At 45.5% G+C, this 19,005-nt stretch overlaps 1 protein-coding gene across 2 annotated transcripts in view; it reads right to left on the bottom strand.

The window, feature by feature from the left end:
* Window positions 1-19,005, bottom strand: part of ACLY (ATP citrate lyase) — a 35,932-nt gene that overhangs the window by 8,510 nt on the left and 8,417 nt on the right. Inside the window, exons 4-20 of one of the 2 annotated variants that reach the window (XM_024193447.3) lie at window positions 18,200-18,262; window positions 17,195-17,385; window positions 16,177-16,256; window positions 15,221-15,351; window positions 12,760-12,878; window positions 11,434-11,570; window positions 10,795-10,856; window positions 10,045-10,162; window positions 9,479-9,633; window positions 8,055-8,145; window positions 6,660-6,689; window positions 4,642-4,783; window positions 2,481-2,649; window positions 1,717-1,821; window positions 1,220-1,416; window positions 949-1,030; window positions 393-503 (exon numbers count right to left, since the gene is read on the bottom strand). In XM_024193447.3, coding sequence (XP_024049215.1) covers window positions 393-503; window positions 949-1,030; window positions 1,220-1,416; window positions 1,717-1,821; window positions 2,481-2,649; window positions 4,642-4,783; window positions 6,660-6,689; window positions 8,055-8,145; window positions 9,479-9,633; window positions 10,045-10,162; window positions 10,795-10,856; window positions 11,434-11,570; window positions 12,760-12,878; window positions 15,221-15,351; window positions 16,177-16,256; window positions 17,195-17,385; window positions 18,200-18,262 — 1,983 coding nt within the window. The remainder of the gene's footprint in view (window positions 1-392; window positions 504-948; window positions 1,031-1,219; window positions 1,417-1,716; window positions 1,822-2,480; window positions 2,650-4,641; window positions 4,784-6,659; window positions 6,690-8,054; window positions 8,146-9,478; window positions 9,634-10,044; window positions 10,163-10,794; window positions 10,857-11,433; window positions 11,571-12,759; window positions 12,879-15,220; window positions 15,352-16,176; window positions 16,257-17,194; window positions 17,386-18,199; window positions 18,263-19,005) is intronic. The other variant, XM_024193448.3, reaches the window with a different exon arrangement.

Genomic DNA, 19,005 nt, shown 5'->3' with positions numbered 1-19,005 from the left:
GCTAATTACATTATTTTCCTCTACATCCCTGCCCCCGGAATTTTTACAGGGAAGCTGCATCTTCCTCATTTCCCTTTCCTAAACTGATGTACAGCATTATATGCCATTAAACAGCTGCCACATTCCAACTCAGGACATTCATGGCAATCCCTGTGTGTGCAGAATCCTTTGGGATCTTTCTGGATGAAATGTACTGCAGAAATATAGAACGCTACTATCATTTAGGATTTGTTAACTTCTACATCCATACATGCAGACTGCTAATGATGACAGATGTCTGGAAAGGTTTGGGTTCCCTGGGTGCAATGCAAGGAAGTGACCCCCCCTTCCCAAGTGTGCATATTTTTATTTATTTATTTTTTTTCCACACACACCCCCACCCACCCACCTACCTCTGAAGAGAACATGGTGGCACAGGTACCAATGCACCAGCAGACAACAGGCTTAGTGATGCGGCCCTCTTTAATACCCCTGCTGATCTTGTACTCTTCTGTGCCTCCAATCTGCAAAGAGAAACAAACAGTAGCTGGACTGGGTTCAAGCTTACGTACTTCTGTAGAAGTCAGCTTTTAAAATCAGGGCAGTATTTCTAAACGAATCCCCTTTTTTGCCACATCTCGTACACAGAGAGCCACATGCTTGTAAAACAAAAAAAATCAAGCCTCCCTTAATCTCCAGAAATAGTTTTTTTTTTTTAAATGGAAAGGACTCTGTGGGCCTATTCAGGGCTGGATGTTCCTACTTCTGTGAAACAGGAACAGGCAAAGATTCACTCTTTTAGCAGGAAGAGACAACTGTTACTAAGATGAACCCATCTGCAATCGTTATTGGACGTTCCCACAGCTGATTCAACTGTCTCTCAACCAATACTGTAAGAACTTTTATTATAAAGAAACAAAAAAGTTTCCAGAGAACATTTGGCCAGAGGAGCAGATGGGTTTAACTCACCTCCCCCAGCACCACAATCATTTTCACTCCCGGTGTGTCCTGATAGCGTAATACATGGTCCATGAAAGTTGATCCAGGATATCTGGGTGGAGTAGAGGGGAAGTGAAAGGAAGTTGAGCTTTTATTTATTTTAAATTTCATACTGAATGTTTCTGAGAAGAGGAAGGTTAATTTAAAACATTTCCACAACAACTTCTAAAAGACCCATGATGTTTTTGAGTCAGGCACTGGAAGAAACGAAGACATGTTCCGTGAAGAAACAGTTTCCTACCTGTCTCCGCCAATAGCCACACCTTCATAGACCCCATCTGTGGTTCTGGAGATTATGTTGTTGAGCTCATTGGACATTCCTCCAGAGCGGGAAACATAGGCTACACTGCCAGGCCGGTAGAGTTTTGATGCCAGGATATTATCCAACATCCCCCCCGTGTTGCCTATTTTAAAGCATCCAGGTTTGATCCCACCAACCTACAGGAAGAGGGAAGAAAGAGTCAGGCCCTTCACGAACACACATGGAAGCTGAGCAGCACGGAGACGTGTCTGTAGAGCAGGCTGCTTCTGCCAGGATTTATACAAACAGAAGGCAGCAATAGAATTGCTTGCTCCATAATGACCTTCAAACTGGGAAAGACTCTGCGCTTTACAGTACATTACAAACAAGAATTTGAAATAGATTCTAATGTATAATTTTCCCCCCGTAAGGAAAACTGATCTGAAAACGAGTATGAAGGAGTGTAGGAGCAGGAAGCACGATAGCAGATTTCTTACAGTCGCAGGCCCGATTATGGTAACCCCTTGCTTGTCAGCAGTCTTGATTAGTTTGCGTGTCAGTGCCTCTGGAATGCCTTCGGCAATGATGGCAATGGTGCGGATCTGCAGCACAAGATAGAGAAAACACTCACTCACTCAGTAACTTCCAGCAGTCAACAGCTTGACAAATTCTAGGGAGGCAGCAGACAGAATTATTTAAGGTAAGAACGTTCTATAAACACAACACTGGCCAGGGCAAGATCAAGTGTCTCTCAGAGGGCACAGCTTAGCTGTCTAGTTGTTAGCGCTGGGTGCGATCTTGTGAAAGGGCCCAGTTTTGAGTCCCAGTCCCAGGAACAGCCTGGGATGATAGTGCTGTGAAGACGACACCAGTAGCACTGTTCAAGAGCTATCACCGCCACTCTTCAATTAAAAAAAAAAAAAAAGAGAAAAAGAAAAAGAAGAAGAAGAAGAGCTATTGTGTCCTGAAGGGGGAGTCCAGTCCAATCTAGTCCTCCTCACCAGGCAGATGGGAGCTGACTCCCTATTCCACAAGCCTCAAAAATCCATTCAGACATAGCTTTGTAATACAGCACTAGACAACAAGTTGTTCTACACCCTTGGTACCCCTTCTACAGCTCACAGGCCACTTGTAGACTCAGCTGTGTTCTTCATGGACCCCAAAACACTCTGCCAACACTGTGGTTCTAGAATATTGTCTCCCTGGTATTATTAACCTGAGCATCCTCTACTGCTTGGACCGCTGCCAATTCCTCACTTACCTGTGGAAAGTTCATGGTCTCGATAGTACTGTCATAAGCAGACCGTAGAGATGCAAAGTTGATCAGCACATCTACCTCTGGGTGCTTCCTCATGGCATCAGACATGTTCTTGAAGACAGGGATCAGGATTTCCTTGTGGCCCCAATAGAATTTCTGCTTGTGATCGCCACTATGAACACCAAGATGAGACAGACCTGATCATTCACACTGCTGCAAAGAGACATGGCTACACAGTACTGCAGGCACAGGAATGTGTCAGCAAAACACAGTTCCCAGACACCGTCCGGTTGGCTTTTCAGATCTCAGGAGAGAGGTAAAGGTAGTAAGAGCCACTAGCAGGCAGGTGTGCAGTGTATAAAACAGAGAAGCATATGGAGAAAGCTGGATTGATGGGATGGAGAGGGTAAAGGAAAGCAGGATCACCTAGCAAGGATGATCAGCTCCACAGTGAAGTTAGCAAACAGGATCTCAATTCTGCCAGAAGCTGGATAGACAAAGCAAGGTGAAGAAACAATCAATAAGACACATTTAGAAATGATAAGAGAGCACATGGCACCGACATCCTCATGCCTGAGAAACACAGGGGCAGAGTGAGGGTCAGCTGAATTTCCATTTCATGAAAGGGGGATTTTACCCAGACACATCAAGGAGATGCACCCCAGTAAAAGCTTCATGCATAGATGTCATTCTCTGCAGTCAAGAGAGATTGTGCAGCTAGAATCAGATTGCTGAACTGAGTGGTTCCGATCATGCTTGGGTGTTAAAGATCCTGAGCATCCTAGCCAAATTCCACCTCTAGCCATTACATTTTGCCAACCTAAATTCCCCCTGCAGATTCAGTTAGGTACAGGATACGTCTTCATTTCTGGTCTTAAACTTTGCTGCCACGTCGCTGCTTCCTCGTAACAGCTGCCAAGTTCCAAGTGGCTGCATTTCAGCAGAAAGTGAAGCTCTGCCTGCATTTAGAGAGTGTGTAAAGTGCTTCTCACCCAGAAGGGATTCCAGAGATGTTATCCTCATGATCAAAGTTTAAAACACTGTGGAGTCTTTGATTGACTAGGGGCGGAGGAGGAATTCACTGAAGGACAGTGATACTAAATCCTCATATCTCAGATTCATAGACGAAAACAAACAAACAAAAAAAAAAACCTCCAGCAGCAAACAAGTAACAACCCTTAAGGGAGCTATTGTCTAGATTTCTCAGACAAACAGATCAACAGCCACTCTCTCATTCTCCTCCTTGCCACCCACCCTGTTCAGTGAAGAGTTTCCTTCACATCTCACTCCCTCCCCTCAGGGAGAAAGCCCCTCCTAGATGCAATTCAGTAGGACAACTCGGCAGCTTAGGCAGCATGTCGGCACCATGCACCAGAAAAGCCACATCCTACAGGGAGCCAGCGCAATTGACAAAGAGATTAAACAAGCTCTGCAGGATTAAATATCATGATTACATCCAAAAGTCCCAATGAGGATTGGGACTCCATTGTGCTAGGTAGTGTACAAATATAGCTGGGAGTCTCTCTGGTCCAGAGAGTTTAAGCTATTCAAGATGCAGAATGAACAAGGCAATGTCTGGCACTTTCAGTCTGACTGGTGAAGCAGGCTGAAGGATCCCAGGAAATTTTAAACAAATTGTGGATGCTGGATTCAACACTAAAGTCAAGGGATTAAAAAAGAAAAATTATAAATAAGGCACTAAGTGTTCATGATGTCAGGCTAAAGGAACTGCACTCTCCCTGCCCCAAAGAAAGCTTAAAGGAGGCAAATAGCCACATTCAAAGACAGGATCCTAGGCTAGATGGACCAGTAGTCTTATATAGTGTGGTAGTTCCTACATTCCAGTGTTGTGTGGTCATTATACTTTTGGGAATTCTTTGAAAGAGAGAGATGGGACCTGGCAACCGTGAACCCTGGGGTTGTTCCAAGCCATTTCACAGAGATGGCGTATAGTCAGGAGTGGCAAGGGAGACAAAGGGAGCAGTCGGGAGAACAGCTCAGGTGGCAGGTCAGAGTGTAGGAGAATGTATTATCATAGATCTAGGTTGGGATGGAGGTGGGCGGAGACTTGAGGAATAAAAGGGAGCTTGAAGGGGGGGAAAGCCAGTGGACAGATCTGAGAAGGGAAGTCAGGAAAACTACATGGTGGATACAGGACACTTACGTGAATGGATAAACCATGGCAGTGACCGATGGCTCATCCCTGGAGCAGATATAATCAAAGTCCAGCATGCCCTGCACAGCTCGTGTCTGCATCCCCCAAACGATAGCTTTGGTGTGACAGCTGAACAGGGTCGTGGCTTTACCTATACGAAGAAAAAACACCACCCCCCACATATAAATCTGTGCCAAAAAGCTGTAATGCAGCACTTCATACACACGGCTGCTGAGAAGTTTCCACATTCAGTGACTTCCCCCACTCCAAACCCACTGGCTGCATTGCAGGAAGCAGCAGACACCTCATCCAAGAGAAAGATGAAACTGCAGCTGAAGCAGCCTTTCCAAGAGTTTTCAATAGAATAGCCACACTTCAGTTTCACAAATGGGGGAGGAGGGGAGGGAAAACTGCTTCCTTCTCCCATCCCCCCAAATATACCAACCATTCCCCCCAAACTGGATTTATAGATTTATTCTATGGAGCTGGAGAGAGCTCAAATGCATCATTCTGACGCCCATATTTTGCATGTGGACTGTGACCTAGGAGGACCACAGGGGCTTGACTTCCCATCGATCGAGTTTTCAAAGTGGGAGAGCAGGAAATGGGGAGAAAAAGCAGGAAACAAGGAACAAAGAAAGCAAAGGAGCTTCACAAAACTCAGCCTAGGTTTTCAGTTCTGTTTGGAGATCAGAATCCAACAGGTGACTGACTGCCCCAGGAATGTAAAGGTAACACAGAACCTGGCTTCTGAGACCAAACTCATTGAAAAGGCAGCTCTGTAGCTAGTGAGGATGGACTCTTTGCTTAAAGTGCATTTACACGGATTGCTAAAAGTGACATTTTGGGTTCCTCAACTAACTCCAAACTAAAAGTCTAAAGATTCTTCCTCAGCTGCAGCGCCTGACAGCCTGGAGCTGAAAATCAGATAGGTTCTTTCTGGCTTTGCAGAATCCTTAATGCTATTTACCTGCATTATAAGATACCACCCTGATCCTTTTGTTAAATTCACAATTTTTCCCATCCCCATGAGTATATGGACTGCTAATTCAGACTGGTTGCTCTTAGCTCACATCTCGAAACGATTCTAGTCCGAAAACATCAAATAAAAAAATCCTTAGCATTTGTGTCTTTATACTTCTCCAGGATACTCCAGGAGGTGTCATTACCCCCATTTATAAGACAGGGACAGAGGCCCAGAGAGCTAATGTGACTTAGTTGAGGCCACACAGTGAGTCAGCAACAGAGCCAGAATTAGAACTCCGCAGTCTTTGATGTCACTGCCATGAGACAGTGGAGCTAGGCCTCGGTGCCTTGCTTCTATGCCATACTAGGGCAATCATTTCAAACTTCAGTTAGGCCCTGACCCGGCAGTCCATCCTCATTCAGCAAAGGGCTTAGGAGCATGCTCAAGTCCCATGACTTCAGTAGGAACTAAGCCCCTGCTTAAATGTGAAGCCACCACAACTTGGGGTTGATCCAAAGACTTTCCTCTGTGCTTTGCATGAATCACAACACAGACAAATGGTATTTGCATTACTATGCACCCATTTAAGCATACAAATAAAATGTGTTTTTAAAAAACACTAGTACCTGATTCTCAGTAAAATAAACATCAAAATCTTCCTAATAATATCTGGGTTTTTAAGAAAATCAAACCTTTTGCAGTGTGCCTGAGTTAAACCAGGCAACTGATCATTCATTCAAATCTTCCCCCTAATGAGCTCTCTTCTTTTGGCCTGAAATTTGTCCCCACTCCGCCCCCTACCCCATAAGACAACTGTCCCTGGAACAAATGAGTGTCAGATCTGCATTTCAAAAACAGCTGAAAAGTCAGAATGGTGCTGTGCTACATATGCTGCATGAGGGAGGGGAGAGGAAGAGGTGCGGGACCAGACAACACTGCAAACTTTTGGAGAGAGAAAATGGGAGCGTGGGGCAAGGGAGGGGGAGGAAGAAAAAAAATAAAAATAAAAAGTCAGTTGTCAGCAAGGCGAGACACATTCAGCTAGTCACACGTGTCCTACCTTGCACAGGTCTTGAAGCTGGGGCTGAATCTGTTAAAGAGAGAATCACCAATGCAACAATATGACACAACTGATGGAACAAAGAACTCGGGCTGTCAGGGCTGACAACAGCCAATCAGGGTGCCTGGTGAGTTGGTTAGATTGTGCCCTCCCTGCCCTACAGAGTTTTTTCATGAACAGCAAACTCTGAAAAGCAAGAGGCCACAATAGATGGAGTGTTTTAAAAATACAGAGGAAAATAAGCATATTAACAAAAAATGGCTAGGTTGCCCCAATACTATAAGACATTATACCAACGCAATCGAGCAGCTCCAAAGAACTGAAGTCAAAACATCGGCCTTCCAGATAACTGGATATCAAACTTGTAATTTCACCACCCAAGAATCTTTGCTCAGCCCAATGTGGATACATTTCAGGCTCAAGCAGCGCAGTCCTCGGCATTCTAAGACACGTTACAGTCTCCACAATCCATTTAAATTGTCAACCTCTTTGCTAAGACTGTCCACAGAATTTTCAGCTAGTACTAACTAGGATAGCAATCCTGGCTCTTGTGATCTGGCCTACTAGGAACAGGACTTAGTCTCACCAAAATCATTCATTTTTCTGCACATATATAACAAGGTCAGCATCGCCTTCAAATTCGAGGAAGAAAACCAAGAATCCGACTGTCTTCCACAAACACCTCTTCCTACCCCCAATTCTGCCATCAGCTTCCTTCTCTGCAGAAGTTTCTAACAAGTACATCCAAAACTATAGTGTCAAGCCAGAGAGAGTTCCCAGCTATCTGAACTAAGAAATCAGGAATCTGATATCATGGGTTTTCATTATGTTTTTCAAGAAGTAGGCCATGACCTCTATTGCACCAGCAAGGTTTTCAACAAACATCGAAATGGCATTAGTCCAGGAAGATCCACATGCAGGGAATGTTTTTCTAGGTACTTATGTGGCCTCCAACAGCCTACTATCGGAGCACATCCAAAAACAGAAAAAAAAAAACCCCAAAAAAAAAACCCAACCCCAACCAACCTGGAGAATATTCTACCTCTTGGCTACACCCGTGTAACGAGCTGAGAAAGCTGGATTTCTCAAGTTTAGCTTTTTCCCCTGGAGGACACATCCTGAGTCAAAGACAACCCTGACTCATCTTTTATAATCTAGTGGGACTCCAAGTGACAACTATTAAAAAACACCTACATCCAAGTTACAGCAAGATTCTTGCTCATTATCCACAAATATGGGTAGTGAAGACTGTCCCCCCTATGCCAGGCTGGAAAGTGGTGGAGGGGAAGGGTAGGCACTGGGACTCACTCCTGCAACAACTGGCAGCCAGAGAAGGGGGGGGGGTGTGTGTGAGAAAGCAGTGCTGTTAACGATCCATCAGAACCCTGGGCTTACCAGGAGGTGTCGTGGGCTTCGCTTTCTTGGCTGGAGCAATCTCATCAGGTTTGCACTCAGAAAAAGAGGCAGTTCTGCTTGGTGCTGGTGTCTGAAAGAGAACCCAGGAGCAGGGTCAGCAAAAGATGACACAGCAGAATGGGGCTTCCTGATGAACTTCTTCTTGAGGGCTAGCAACTGACTTTGGCAGTGTGTATCCTCCAAAGAAAATGGAAGAAAATTAATTTTGGAGACAAATGTTTCAGATGCCCGCCCTCCCGGAGTGTAGTAAGGGGCTGTGTTTCTAAGTGATGGATTCACCCCAGATGCAAGAAGACCCACTGGAGACTGTATTTGGTGCTGAAAATCACATTCCTGGGTTTGAGACATTGCTGATTTGCTGCAGAAGTGAGTTTGGTATTAGGAGGATTCACTGCAAGATTGGCCAGATGGGCGGAAACAGGCACAAACCTTGTTCAAATCGTGGCTTTTCTTACACCTAATGCAGTGTAATGCCAGGACTCCATGGGCTGTAAAACCCCCACACATCTGGGAGTCTGGATTAGACTGTTTCCCAAGAGGTAATGCCACATTTTTAAGTAGTTGTTCTTATTGGATTGTATTAGAGGCTTGCAAAAAAAAAAGGGGGGGGGGTCAAGGAAGTGACACTAGATGTGAAATGGGGCCAGTTTGTATTGGTAGGAGCCTCATCTAAAGCCTAGTGAAGTCACTGGGAGTCTTTCCATTGACTTCAAGTGGGCTTTGGATCATACCCTACATTACAGCAGGCAAAAAGGTTCATATTGCACATAATGTCACTTTTCACATAGATAACTGTAATTCTTTCAATATTGGATTTAAACCATAAAATAAATGAAAGTCAGAGCATGGATCTACAGTGAGACAGCCTACTCCAGTTTACTGAGCATTGCAGAGTATTTTTACGGTGTATTAAGCTTCCCTGGCAATGTTCTCAGGGCTGAAAGACAAAAAAGCACCTCAGTCTGAGAGAAGAAGTTGTAACCAACACATTTCTTCTATTAAGAGAGAACCAACCCCCTGTGCTTAAAGGAATGAGATATGGGTTAGCTGAACATGAATTTAATCATGATTGCTGCTGCCAGGATTTCCCTGGGAAGAGATTTACTTTTGGTGTTGGACAGATCATGCTGTACAGATTACAATAAATGTAGCCAAAAGCGTTTCGAGCACAGCATGGATATGGCCTAGGAGAGCAACAGCAAGGGGACAGCCAGCCCTGAAAGTCTTATTGCATTAAGCCTGACCAGTCCACAGAGGAAAGTCCCCTGCAAGAAGCGTCCATTGGACTCTGGGGGATTAGAACCCTGCTGTCATTATTCTTCTCACTATTTTCTAAAAAAGGTTTACAGCTATTTCTTCACACAGAGCAAAACAAAGCAGATCCCCGTGGCTGGAAAACTCACAGAAGAGCTACCGCTGGCATTGAGGAGGAAGTTGGCAGTGTGGGCTGCCGCAGGAGGCTGATTAGGGATAGGTCGCTGGCCGAGTGCCATGCCTACAATGGCGGTCATGTGGGTCTCTGTCCCAAAGACATGGATCGGGATCCCGGTGGTTTTTCCTGCACACAAGCAAACACAAAACCCAATCAGGCTTGAGGACAAGACCCAAGTGATTCTCCAATGAGGCCAAGTGTCAAGGTTTGAAGAAAGAGCAACAGAAATAAGAAAAATGACAACAAAGGGCTGGTCTATACTGGGGGGGGATCGATCCAAGATACGCAACTTCAGCTACGCGAAGTCCAGACGGCGCGGGATCGATGGCTGCGGCTCCCCCGTCGACTGCGCTACCGCCGCTCGCTCTGGTGGAGTTCCGGAGTCGACGGTGAGCGCGTTCGGGGATCGATATATCGCGTCTTAACGAGACGCGATATATTGATCCCAGATAAATCGATTGCTACCCGCCGATACGGTGGGTAGTGAAGACGTACCCAAAGTAAATGAAGCTTAAGTGGTTGGTTGAGTTTCCTTACCCACTTCACCCATGACACGCAACCCTTCCTGGTAGTTAGGGCCTCCTCTCCGTACAAAGATCCTCACGCCATGCTCTTGCAAACGGCCCTGGTAATCCTTAATGGCTCTCACAATACCCTAAAACAGAACATATGGGTGTCTGTTAGTGGAGAGAGGTCCTCTCTCTCCTGCCTTCCACATCCCTCTTGGAATTCAGAACACCTCCTCCTGCTTTATACTCTTTGAAAACCACGTTCATGGTTGTATTGGATCAGAGTCCATCAGACACTCTCCATAACTGGCCAGAAGGGGGCACTCTTGAACACCTTCCCAAGTGGCTTGTTTCTGCAGTGCCTTGTCAATCCTGTCTATGCCGGGGCATGAGACTTGGGATTGAACTAGGGTCTAACGCGCTATGGTGCAGAGCATTAATCCTGAACCCCCGCCAGCCCACGGAAGCGAGAGACGAGGCATCACACCTGAGTCCTCTGTGTAGCAGTGCCGCCTTTCCTTCACTCTGCCGAGTGACCTAAACACTCTTGGAAATAGCACTGCATAAGCAATGCAAGAATCACACCATGCAGCCTCCCTCCCCAACACATATTCCAACCCCGGTCCAGATAGACAGTGTGCGTGGAGCAGAGGGAAATTCACTCAGCCCTTAGCCTCTCTGCTGAGACTGCCAAAAAGGAGACCAGCTGGGAGTATGCATTGTGTGTTGAGGATACCCAACAGGATACATTTCCTTGTGTTTCAGAATCATAGGCTACCTTAAAGGTGGCTGCCACGTTGGTGAAGTTAGCAATGCTGCCTCCAATTATCAGGATTTTGCCTTAGGGAAAAAGAGGAGAATAACGAACAGCTGTTAGAACACTGGCACGACACACTCATAAGCGTTAAGCTGCTTAGGAGGCGGCAGAGACAGTCAAAGGGTCTCTCAGTTCTGGATGCTAGCCACAGCCCTGGACAGAATGGCTAGCCAGACTCTGGGAGATGTTTGATAAGAAGTGGGATTTGTGCCTGCAATAGCAAAGCAAAAAGTCTTCTGATAAGAGCCGGATGGTCCACACTTGTGTCATTTACCATTCCAAAGATACTGGCTTTTGTCATCTCTAACTTTCATGGGAGGAGACCCATTAGGTGCCAATCATCCATCCTAACCGGCCACAATAAGACATTGTCTAATGTTCTGAACATTCCACGTGATGGAGCTTCTACTGCTTGCTTTGGGAGGCTATGCCACAGCTCAGGAAGCTGTTCAGACATCCAAACATGATAGCAGCTCAAATCTGTTCCGTGTTTTTGCTGCTACAACTGGATAGCTGATCTCCTTAGACTGCTCTGGAAGAGTTCCTGTAACAGATCTGACTGCAATCTCTAGAGTCCAAATCCCAGATGCCCTCTCTTACCCTCTGGGTGCTTCTCCCGAGTCATGAGGGAGAGAATGGTCTTCGCATAGTCGTAGGTCTGCTGCTCACTAGGGGCTCCAGAGTATTCCCCATAGTTTGCCAGTTCATTTACACCCCCCAGGTCACAAATGGTGTCACTGTAAGGAAGGCACAAAAATTCAATTGGAAATGCTAAATATTCTTCACAGGCACTTCACAAGCCCTAATAAAACTTCATAAGCACTCAGGTGGAGGAGGTGGTCAGAAGGAGTTTGAGTGGCCAGAGTATTTCCTGAAAACAAAGATGCTTTCCACATGAAGCTTACTATGATTAATCCCAAATACATTTCCCAGAGGTGAGGGGAAGGCCTTTGAGATACGAGGCTGGGGGACAGAAGAGAAAACAAAATAAACCCATGACCACCACGAGGGAGTCACTGCTTTAAACATAACATTCAACTAGCTTCTTCCCTTCCAAAACACAGAGAAAATCTACTTCACAACCAGGCGGAGGTCAGAAAAGCCCTAGCAGAGTCTGGGAGGTGCTGGAGGCTCCTCAGCGAAGTCTGGGAGCGTGCTAGAGACTGCCTCAGCCAAGACTGCATTCTTCAAGCTGGAGATGGGAAGAGAGGTTTTGAAGAAGGACGGGGGGAGTCCTTTAAGTTGGGTTTGGATTCCTCTCCTGAGAGCACTGCTTAAAGCCCGCTTCATAGGTTTACCCACCTCCCAGAATTAAACTGTATTCAGTACTGTAACAAGGAAACAAACATATTGCACCCTGAAAGGGGGTGCTTCATGGCAGCTGGTCCTGGCTCTAAACAGGACCCAAATACAGCTAGTCAGGGTTTTTTCAGAAAACTTGTTTCCACTGGAAAATGTTAATTCCACAAAAAGTTTCGGTGTCGATGAAATGCATCAGTTTCAACTAAGTTTTTGTCAGGACGGTTTCTCAGGTCCAGGCTGAAATGGAAGGAAGGAAGGAAGGAAGGAAGGGAGACCTGCCCCAGAATAGCCAATAGCACGGGGTTAGGCACTCACTTGTGATCTGGGAGACCCAGCTTTAATTCCCTCATCTCACTCAGGCCCTAACTACAGGGCTATTGGCTACTCTGCGGTCTCTCTCAAACTTTTTTGTGAAAAAATGAGACAGGCTTTGGTTGTAAAAACCAACATTTTTCATGAAACAGAATTCTTGGGTTTTTAGCCACCCCTACTCCCAAGCACACATGGCTTGGGAGCTGCTGCACTAGGAAAACTCCCTTTTCCAAAAGCTGCATCAATTATTTTCCACTGGCAGCTCTCTGGGGTTAGAGTCCTCTGTCCCCTATAGAAACATGTGCTTGGTACCTGTAGACCACAGATGCCCCTCCTCCAGCCACCATGGTCCAGATCCTCCCCTTGGGGTTGAGAAGAGTCAGTTTCAAGCTGGCTCCGCTCTTTGCGTCCAGATCAGCGATATAGGCTTCCTGCAGACAAACAAGCACAAATGTTTTGGAAGGTGACTGCACTCTCCTGGTGAAGCAGGCTGGGTTAGGGAGACTGGGCCTGATTTCCAGAGGTGCTGAGCCCCTGCAGCTCACCTGGACTTAAACTGAAATTGTGGGTGCTCAGAACTTCAGAAAGTCAGGCCCACCACATATGTCCTAGTGCCTTTTAATTCTTGTTGTTGGACACCAGGCTACAGTTAATAACCTACTTTGACAACACCCATCCATTTGTATTTCTATCCAGAAGTGGAAGAGAGCTTCTCAGTCTCATCTAACCCCATCCCTCAGAGGCAGAGTAGGGCTGTTCTCCTGGGCTTTGTCCAGTCCAGTTTTAAAATGTCCCTGCAGATGGGGCTTACCCCACTTCCCTTGGAGGGACAACATCAGAGGGTAATAGATCTCACCACTGACCGATGTGAAACAAATTAAAATTCCTGCCTATGAAAACTGTCAACCCCAACCATCTCCACTGTCATCTTGTTCCTGGACAGCATGTTCCTCCTTACCAAGTAGGAGTTAAGACCGGCCATGTGTAGGTAAAGAGCCTTTGGGAGTCATGCAGAGCCAGTTGTAATGTGACTGGGCTGCACTGCCATTTAAATTTCTGTCTGTGGCCTTGGCTACACTGGCGCTGTACAGCGCTGCAACTTGCTGCGCTCAGGGGTGTGAAAACGCGCCCCCCCCAGCGCAGCGAGTTCAGCGCTGTAAAGCGCCAGTGTAATCAGTGCCTGCAGCGCTACACACTCGCTCGCAGAGCGTGGAGGTGGAGTACTTGCAGCGCTGCGAGAGAGCTCTTGCAGCGCGACTACACTCGCGCGGCAGCGCTGTGAATTCTGAAGTGTAGCCAAGGCCTTTATTTGTTCTGTCACTTCACGATGGGAATTTTACTTTGCTGCCCATGCTCCATTTTGAAAGCTCCCAGGTTCCATGTCCCCACATGCCTCAATTGCAAGAAAGTTTGCCCAAACAGTCCTTTACGTGGAACTCCACGCTATTCAAAAATCTCTCTGCTGACCTTTGATGCTGTAAAGTAGGGGAAGGGTGTTACCAAAACACCCTTGGTTATAAACTTTCTAACTAAGCTGCAGCCAGAGATCTAATCACTGAGAAGAGCCATCATTTGGCTCACCATTCTGTTCTTTTACCATCACAACAGGCAGGCACGCTAAACACTGTAATGGGAGTTCATTAACATTCTCAATGAGCATAGAGACGGAATAACCTTCAGAGTGACTTTCAGGGGGATGATTCAGACAGGCTGAAATTAAATGAATCCATTAAAGAGCAAATTGAATTAAGTGTTGGCACCCAGCAAGCTACATGGCAGGGGAAATATCTAAATGGATTTCTTGGCCAGATTACAAAAAACCTTTCCCAATGTAAACATCGTTAGGATTATTAAAATGAATGGTCTGAACAACAGACAAGTCTTCCAGAAGTGCCAGGCCAAGCATCTGAAAGAAGTTTTTGCATAATTAGTGAGTGTGCACCACACCCAGCAATCTCGGATGCTGCTGGAAGCCTCTATATATGGGGTGGGATTTTCAGAAGTGCCTAAGTAACTTCGGAGCACAAGTTCTGTTGACTTCCAATGAAAATTGTATTCTGAAGGTACTTTAAAAATCCTACCCAATTTTTTCTTGTTCTTGACTTTGCAGGCCAGCAACTGGTTTCAGATGTAATATTTTATTTCAAAGTTTGATAGAGGACAATTCTCTTCTTGGATCAACACATCAGACTTCAGCCCAGACAGAGATTTTACACGAGTTATAACTCCTGAGAGTGTGAGAGAGTCTGTGTGTGTGTGGGGGGGATTATAAACAGAAATGCTGAGTGACCATTGACTCTAGAAGCACCATCAGCATATGACACGACACAGCAAACAGCTATGGTTAGCCAGTATGGCAGGGGCTGCCCTTCCAACACAGACAACACTTGCACAATATTAAAATACACGAAAACCCCACCACACACAGCAGCATACCTGCCATTTAATTCAATGCAGTTAAATTTGATCCTCCAGTTAATAAGGAAGGTAAAAATTCTAAATGAGAGAGAAGAGCCCAAGGAAGATCCATGTAATGATGAAAAATGGCTACAGCGAAGAGTACTGTTACTGGCATTACGTGAATAACAATGTAAGAACTACCATGAGCTATGGTCCACATCTATTACTTACCAGGTCAGCTTTGTCAGCAACATGAACTATGGTTACAGGGCTGTATAAGAAAGGAAAGCCCCATCTGTGTCATGGACATTTTGACCTATGTATATGGAGAATGATTTCTCGTTAACTGTGCAACAGTGGATTCTTTACTTGCCTCTGGATAAGCCTCTCTGCCAAAGGGCGGGGGGAACTCCACATCCCCCCATTTCACTTTGCAGATGTAATCAGCAGTAGCGTCAATCTTTGCAGCCAAATCCAGAACATAGACGCCATCTTTAGTCACGACTGTATTAAGAGATTCACCAGAGTTAGTCTTTTGCTTGTACATCCTTATGCATGGATTAACAATATGGATTCCCCACTAACTGGATATTTTGTGATGCTTTCTATATTAGGAATGGTGGCCTGTTTGTTTTTTTCTTTATATTATTGACTTTTGGTGAAGGTCACCTCTATACAGAGAGCCATCCCAGGGTCTATACCCACTAAGTCCCCTTTTTTTTGGGGGGGGGGGGGGGGGAGGGGGGAGGAAGGGTCTAACTCCACTATCCATGGCAAATGGATACCACAGAATTCTGAGCATCTGTTTGATACACATAGACCACTTTGTCCCCGATGGGTGCAAGTTACCCATTAGGAACACACATTAGTACACCAAAATCTACAACAGAGAATTTTAAAAACCTGTATGAAAACTGCAGTCTGCTTGCACAAAATTTACCATGCAGGGATCTTTCCATTGCTTTCTTTAAGCCATTCAGAGTATTCTATAGCCAAACCAGGCCAATTACATCACTAGAGACATCTTCTGAAAATGATCTGATTCCCTCCTGTGTAGGGCCTCGACTTTACCTAAGATTCACCCAACAAAACTTTCTATTTGCCTCAGACAATTATACTGCTAGGAACTAACACATGCGGTATACAGTCTATTTCAGAGGTATATAATTAACTAGTCATAGAAAGCCTATGAAATGTTTTGTATCACTTTTGCTTAGGTATTACTTTGACCTGTATAGAATGTGGAAGGATGAACAACATCTCACTGTTAAACAAACAAAGCAACCCTGCAGTGATTCTTCTACCCTCCCCCCAAAACATCAGAGTTACCTAGTGGATTTATCTCCAGGTATGTGAAATACAAGTCTTCGTAAAGGTTGAAAAGGCCAGATATGAAGCTAGCCAGGACACTGCACAAAAATTAAAATACATAAATTCATTAGAGCAGATAGACACAGAACTGACATAGAAGAGCCTGTCCCGGTTCCTTTATCATCTTCGTCTGTGGAGAAGTTACCTCCTATCAATTTCTTTCATTCTCATGGGAAGATGTCTGGGGGATGACTCAGAGGTCACTAAACCCCCACTAAAAAAAAAAAAAAAAAATTGCAGAGAAAATGTTCTCTCAAGACTGTCATCTGATTTAATCTCATTAGGAGGCAGAAATCGCTCTCTCTGTCAGATGTGCATCTTTTGTCAGAACTCAACTTCAAGGACCATTAGCCAGAGAAAGGAAAGACTGGAGTGAACAAGAGTGGATCTAAGAGCCCGATGAGGTGCATGTCAAAAGAAGGCCTTCAGCAATTATTGTGTTTCCAAATAATGAATAACGAGATTAGTTACCTGCATCTTCTTTAACTAGATGCTTAATAGTTAGTTTTGAAATCTGAAGATCAATCTGAAATAAGCTTTTGAATATCAAGAGAGGCTATAAAATCTCAAGTAGCTCAATCAGGATAAGGAATCATACCTTTCCATAATCAGCCACTGGATTCAAGTAGTTTTACAAGCCCTGCAGGACACAGCAATCAGACTCTAGGAATTGTCCTGCCGCCCTTACATAAAGAATGATGGGGGGGCGGGGAGGGGCTGTCCTTGGGCTGAAGGCTGATGGGTAAAATATGCCTTTTGCAGATCAACAGGAAACACAGACAACCCCAAGGAACTTAGATTGTTTGGGATGCAGTGCACATTCCTGCTCAAACTCATAAGCTATAAAGAGAGGGACCTTCAGGGAGAAAAATGAGGATCAACTCCACTGAAACGTGAGAGCTTTTGGAAAGGAGAGTTGGCATATCCAACACTGGGACTGGGGGCATATAGGATGTAGAATTATATCCCTGCTTACTCTTTCTTCTCCTCCAGTGCGTGCACCAAGAGATGTTTTTTCACATCAGAGGCACTGAGCTTTTCATCCACCCTCACCAAGAGCTTCTGAGCTTTGGCATCAACATCTCCCACGTCCACACCCCCTTGATGGTGGAAGAGCACATAGTCCCCCTCGCGGGCAGCATAGATGCACACGTAGAACTCTTCTTCCTGTGGCACAGATCAGGGGGATGAACATTAGCCAGTAAGTCACACCCAGCAATGGCACTGCTTAGCTAAATTTCCAGGGGTCCCCAAGTTAACTCATTGAATAACCCAACCCAGGAGTAGTTGGTGTCCATCAGAGATGTCCTTAATACATCCCAGGGAATTCTATAGACTATTACATGGCTGCGCTTGGAGGGGCAGCCTGTGGAGACTTCAGGTCCCAGCAGGGAATGCTCCAGTTTGATCCCGACTGCTATTACTGGGCACATCATATCCCAGGACCTGTAGTCTCCTTGGTCAGCTACAACCTGCTCCCATTTTAAACAGCTGAAGTACAGGCTTCAGATGCCTGTTAAGGTGCCAGCACAATCCTCAGTTGGGCAAAATGAGGGAACCTCAGTTTCAGATGTTGAAAGTAGCATACAACCAACACCACACACTAAAGGCAGGAGAAGATTATGTGGTAGCTACATCTCCCTCAATATCACGTAAATTGTCTCACTTCAGCACTCTTTCTTATTCCTGCTTGACAGCCACCAGATTGGAGGAACAATTTATTGCCTGTTCCCATGTGATGTTTACTGCGGCAGGATTTCCTCCTGGTGGGGAGGAAAAGCAACCAACCAGTGCAGCTGTAAATCGCTGTCTCCGTGCAAAGATTCTAAAGCTCTCTATTTCTCAGTGACAACATGTGTCAGCGTCATCACCTTTATGACATCCACTCAAGTGCCTGCTTTCACCACCCCTAAGAGCAGTCAGTCTGGGCCAAACAAGATTATTTTGGAGCACTTCTTTGTGTTTTAATTGGAATACCAACCTGCTGGTGAGGGACGAAGGGCTCGATCAGGAAGTTCTTAAGGATACCTGTAGCTTTAGCGATCTGTTGATAGGAGAGAGACACACCATTAAAGCTTCACACAGTATCCACAGCTAAGACATGGCAGAAACACACTCCAAGATGTCTTTAACGCTGCTCTGACTCAAATCGATTCCCAACAACCTATTGGTTGGAATGTGTATCCCTGAAACCAAGATCTCCACTTTCCAGCATGGCAGCGTGTACTATTGCGGCTATGAAGACCACTGAGCTAGTCTGTGGCATTTCAACACTCAAAGGAAGCTTCAGGGAGCCTTCTCAGAGCTCAGTGGTTCCCACATCTCCATGGTCTGTGTTCTCCAGAAAGCTGGCAATCTAGGACATTGTACGGACATCACCTACAAAGTCTGCCTTCCCCTTTTCCAGTGGCGGCGGCTGGTCTTACTCAAACTGCAATGTAATAGTAGTTTGCCACTTCACATCCCAGAAGCACAATATTTCCAAAGGGCACCACTCAGTTCAGTACTAAGTGCTACACGAAATGCATGTACTGTCCCCCCCTTAACCCTTCAGTAACTAAAACACATTCCACAGTGTTATTACCAGTGTGGGGCAGGAGGACCCAAATTTTCTCATTGGACATTGTTAATGGCTGATTTTCTGAAGGGTTATCGTCAGATGAATAGTCAGTTATTGTCCTCTGCCTTGGGCTGACAGCTTACATCAGCTAGGGCACACGAAGGCACCAGAATGGTTTTATCCTCAGATGAACGGCAAAAATGACAGGCCATCAGCACAGGCCACAA

The sequence above is a fragment of the Terrapene carolina genome, unplaced genomic scaffold (assembly GCF_002925995.2).
Source record: "Terrapene carolina triunguis isolate 2854851 unplaced genomic scaffold, T_m_triunguis-2.0 Scaffold193, whole genome shotgun sequence".
NCBI classification, from domain to species: domain Eukaryota; kingdom Metazoa; phylum Chordata; order Testudines; family Emydidae; genus Terrapene; species Terrapene triunguis.
Note: the sequence above shows the minus strand (reverse complement) of the source record. Positions and strands in the feature narration are given on the sequence as shown.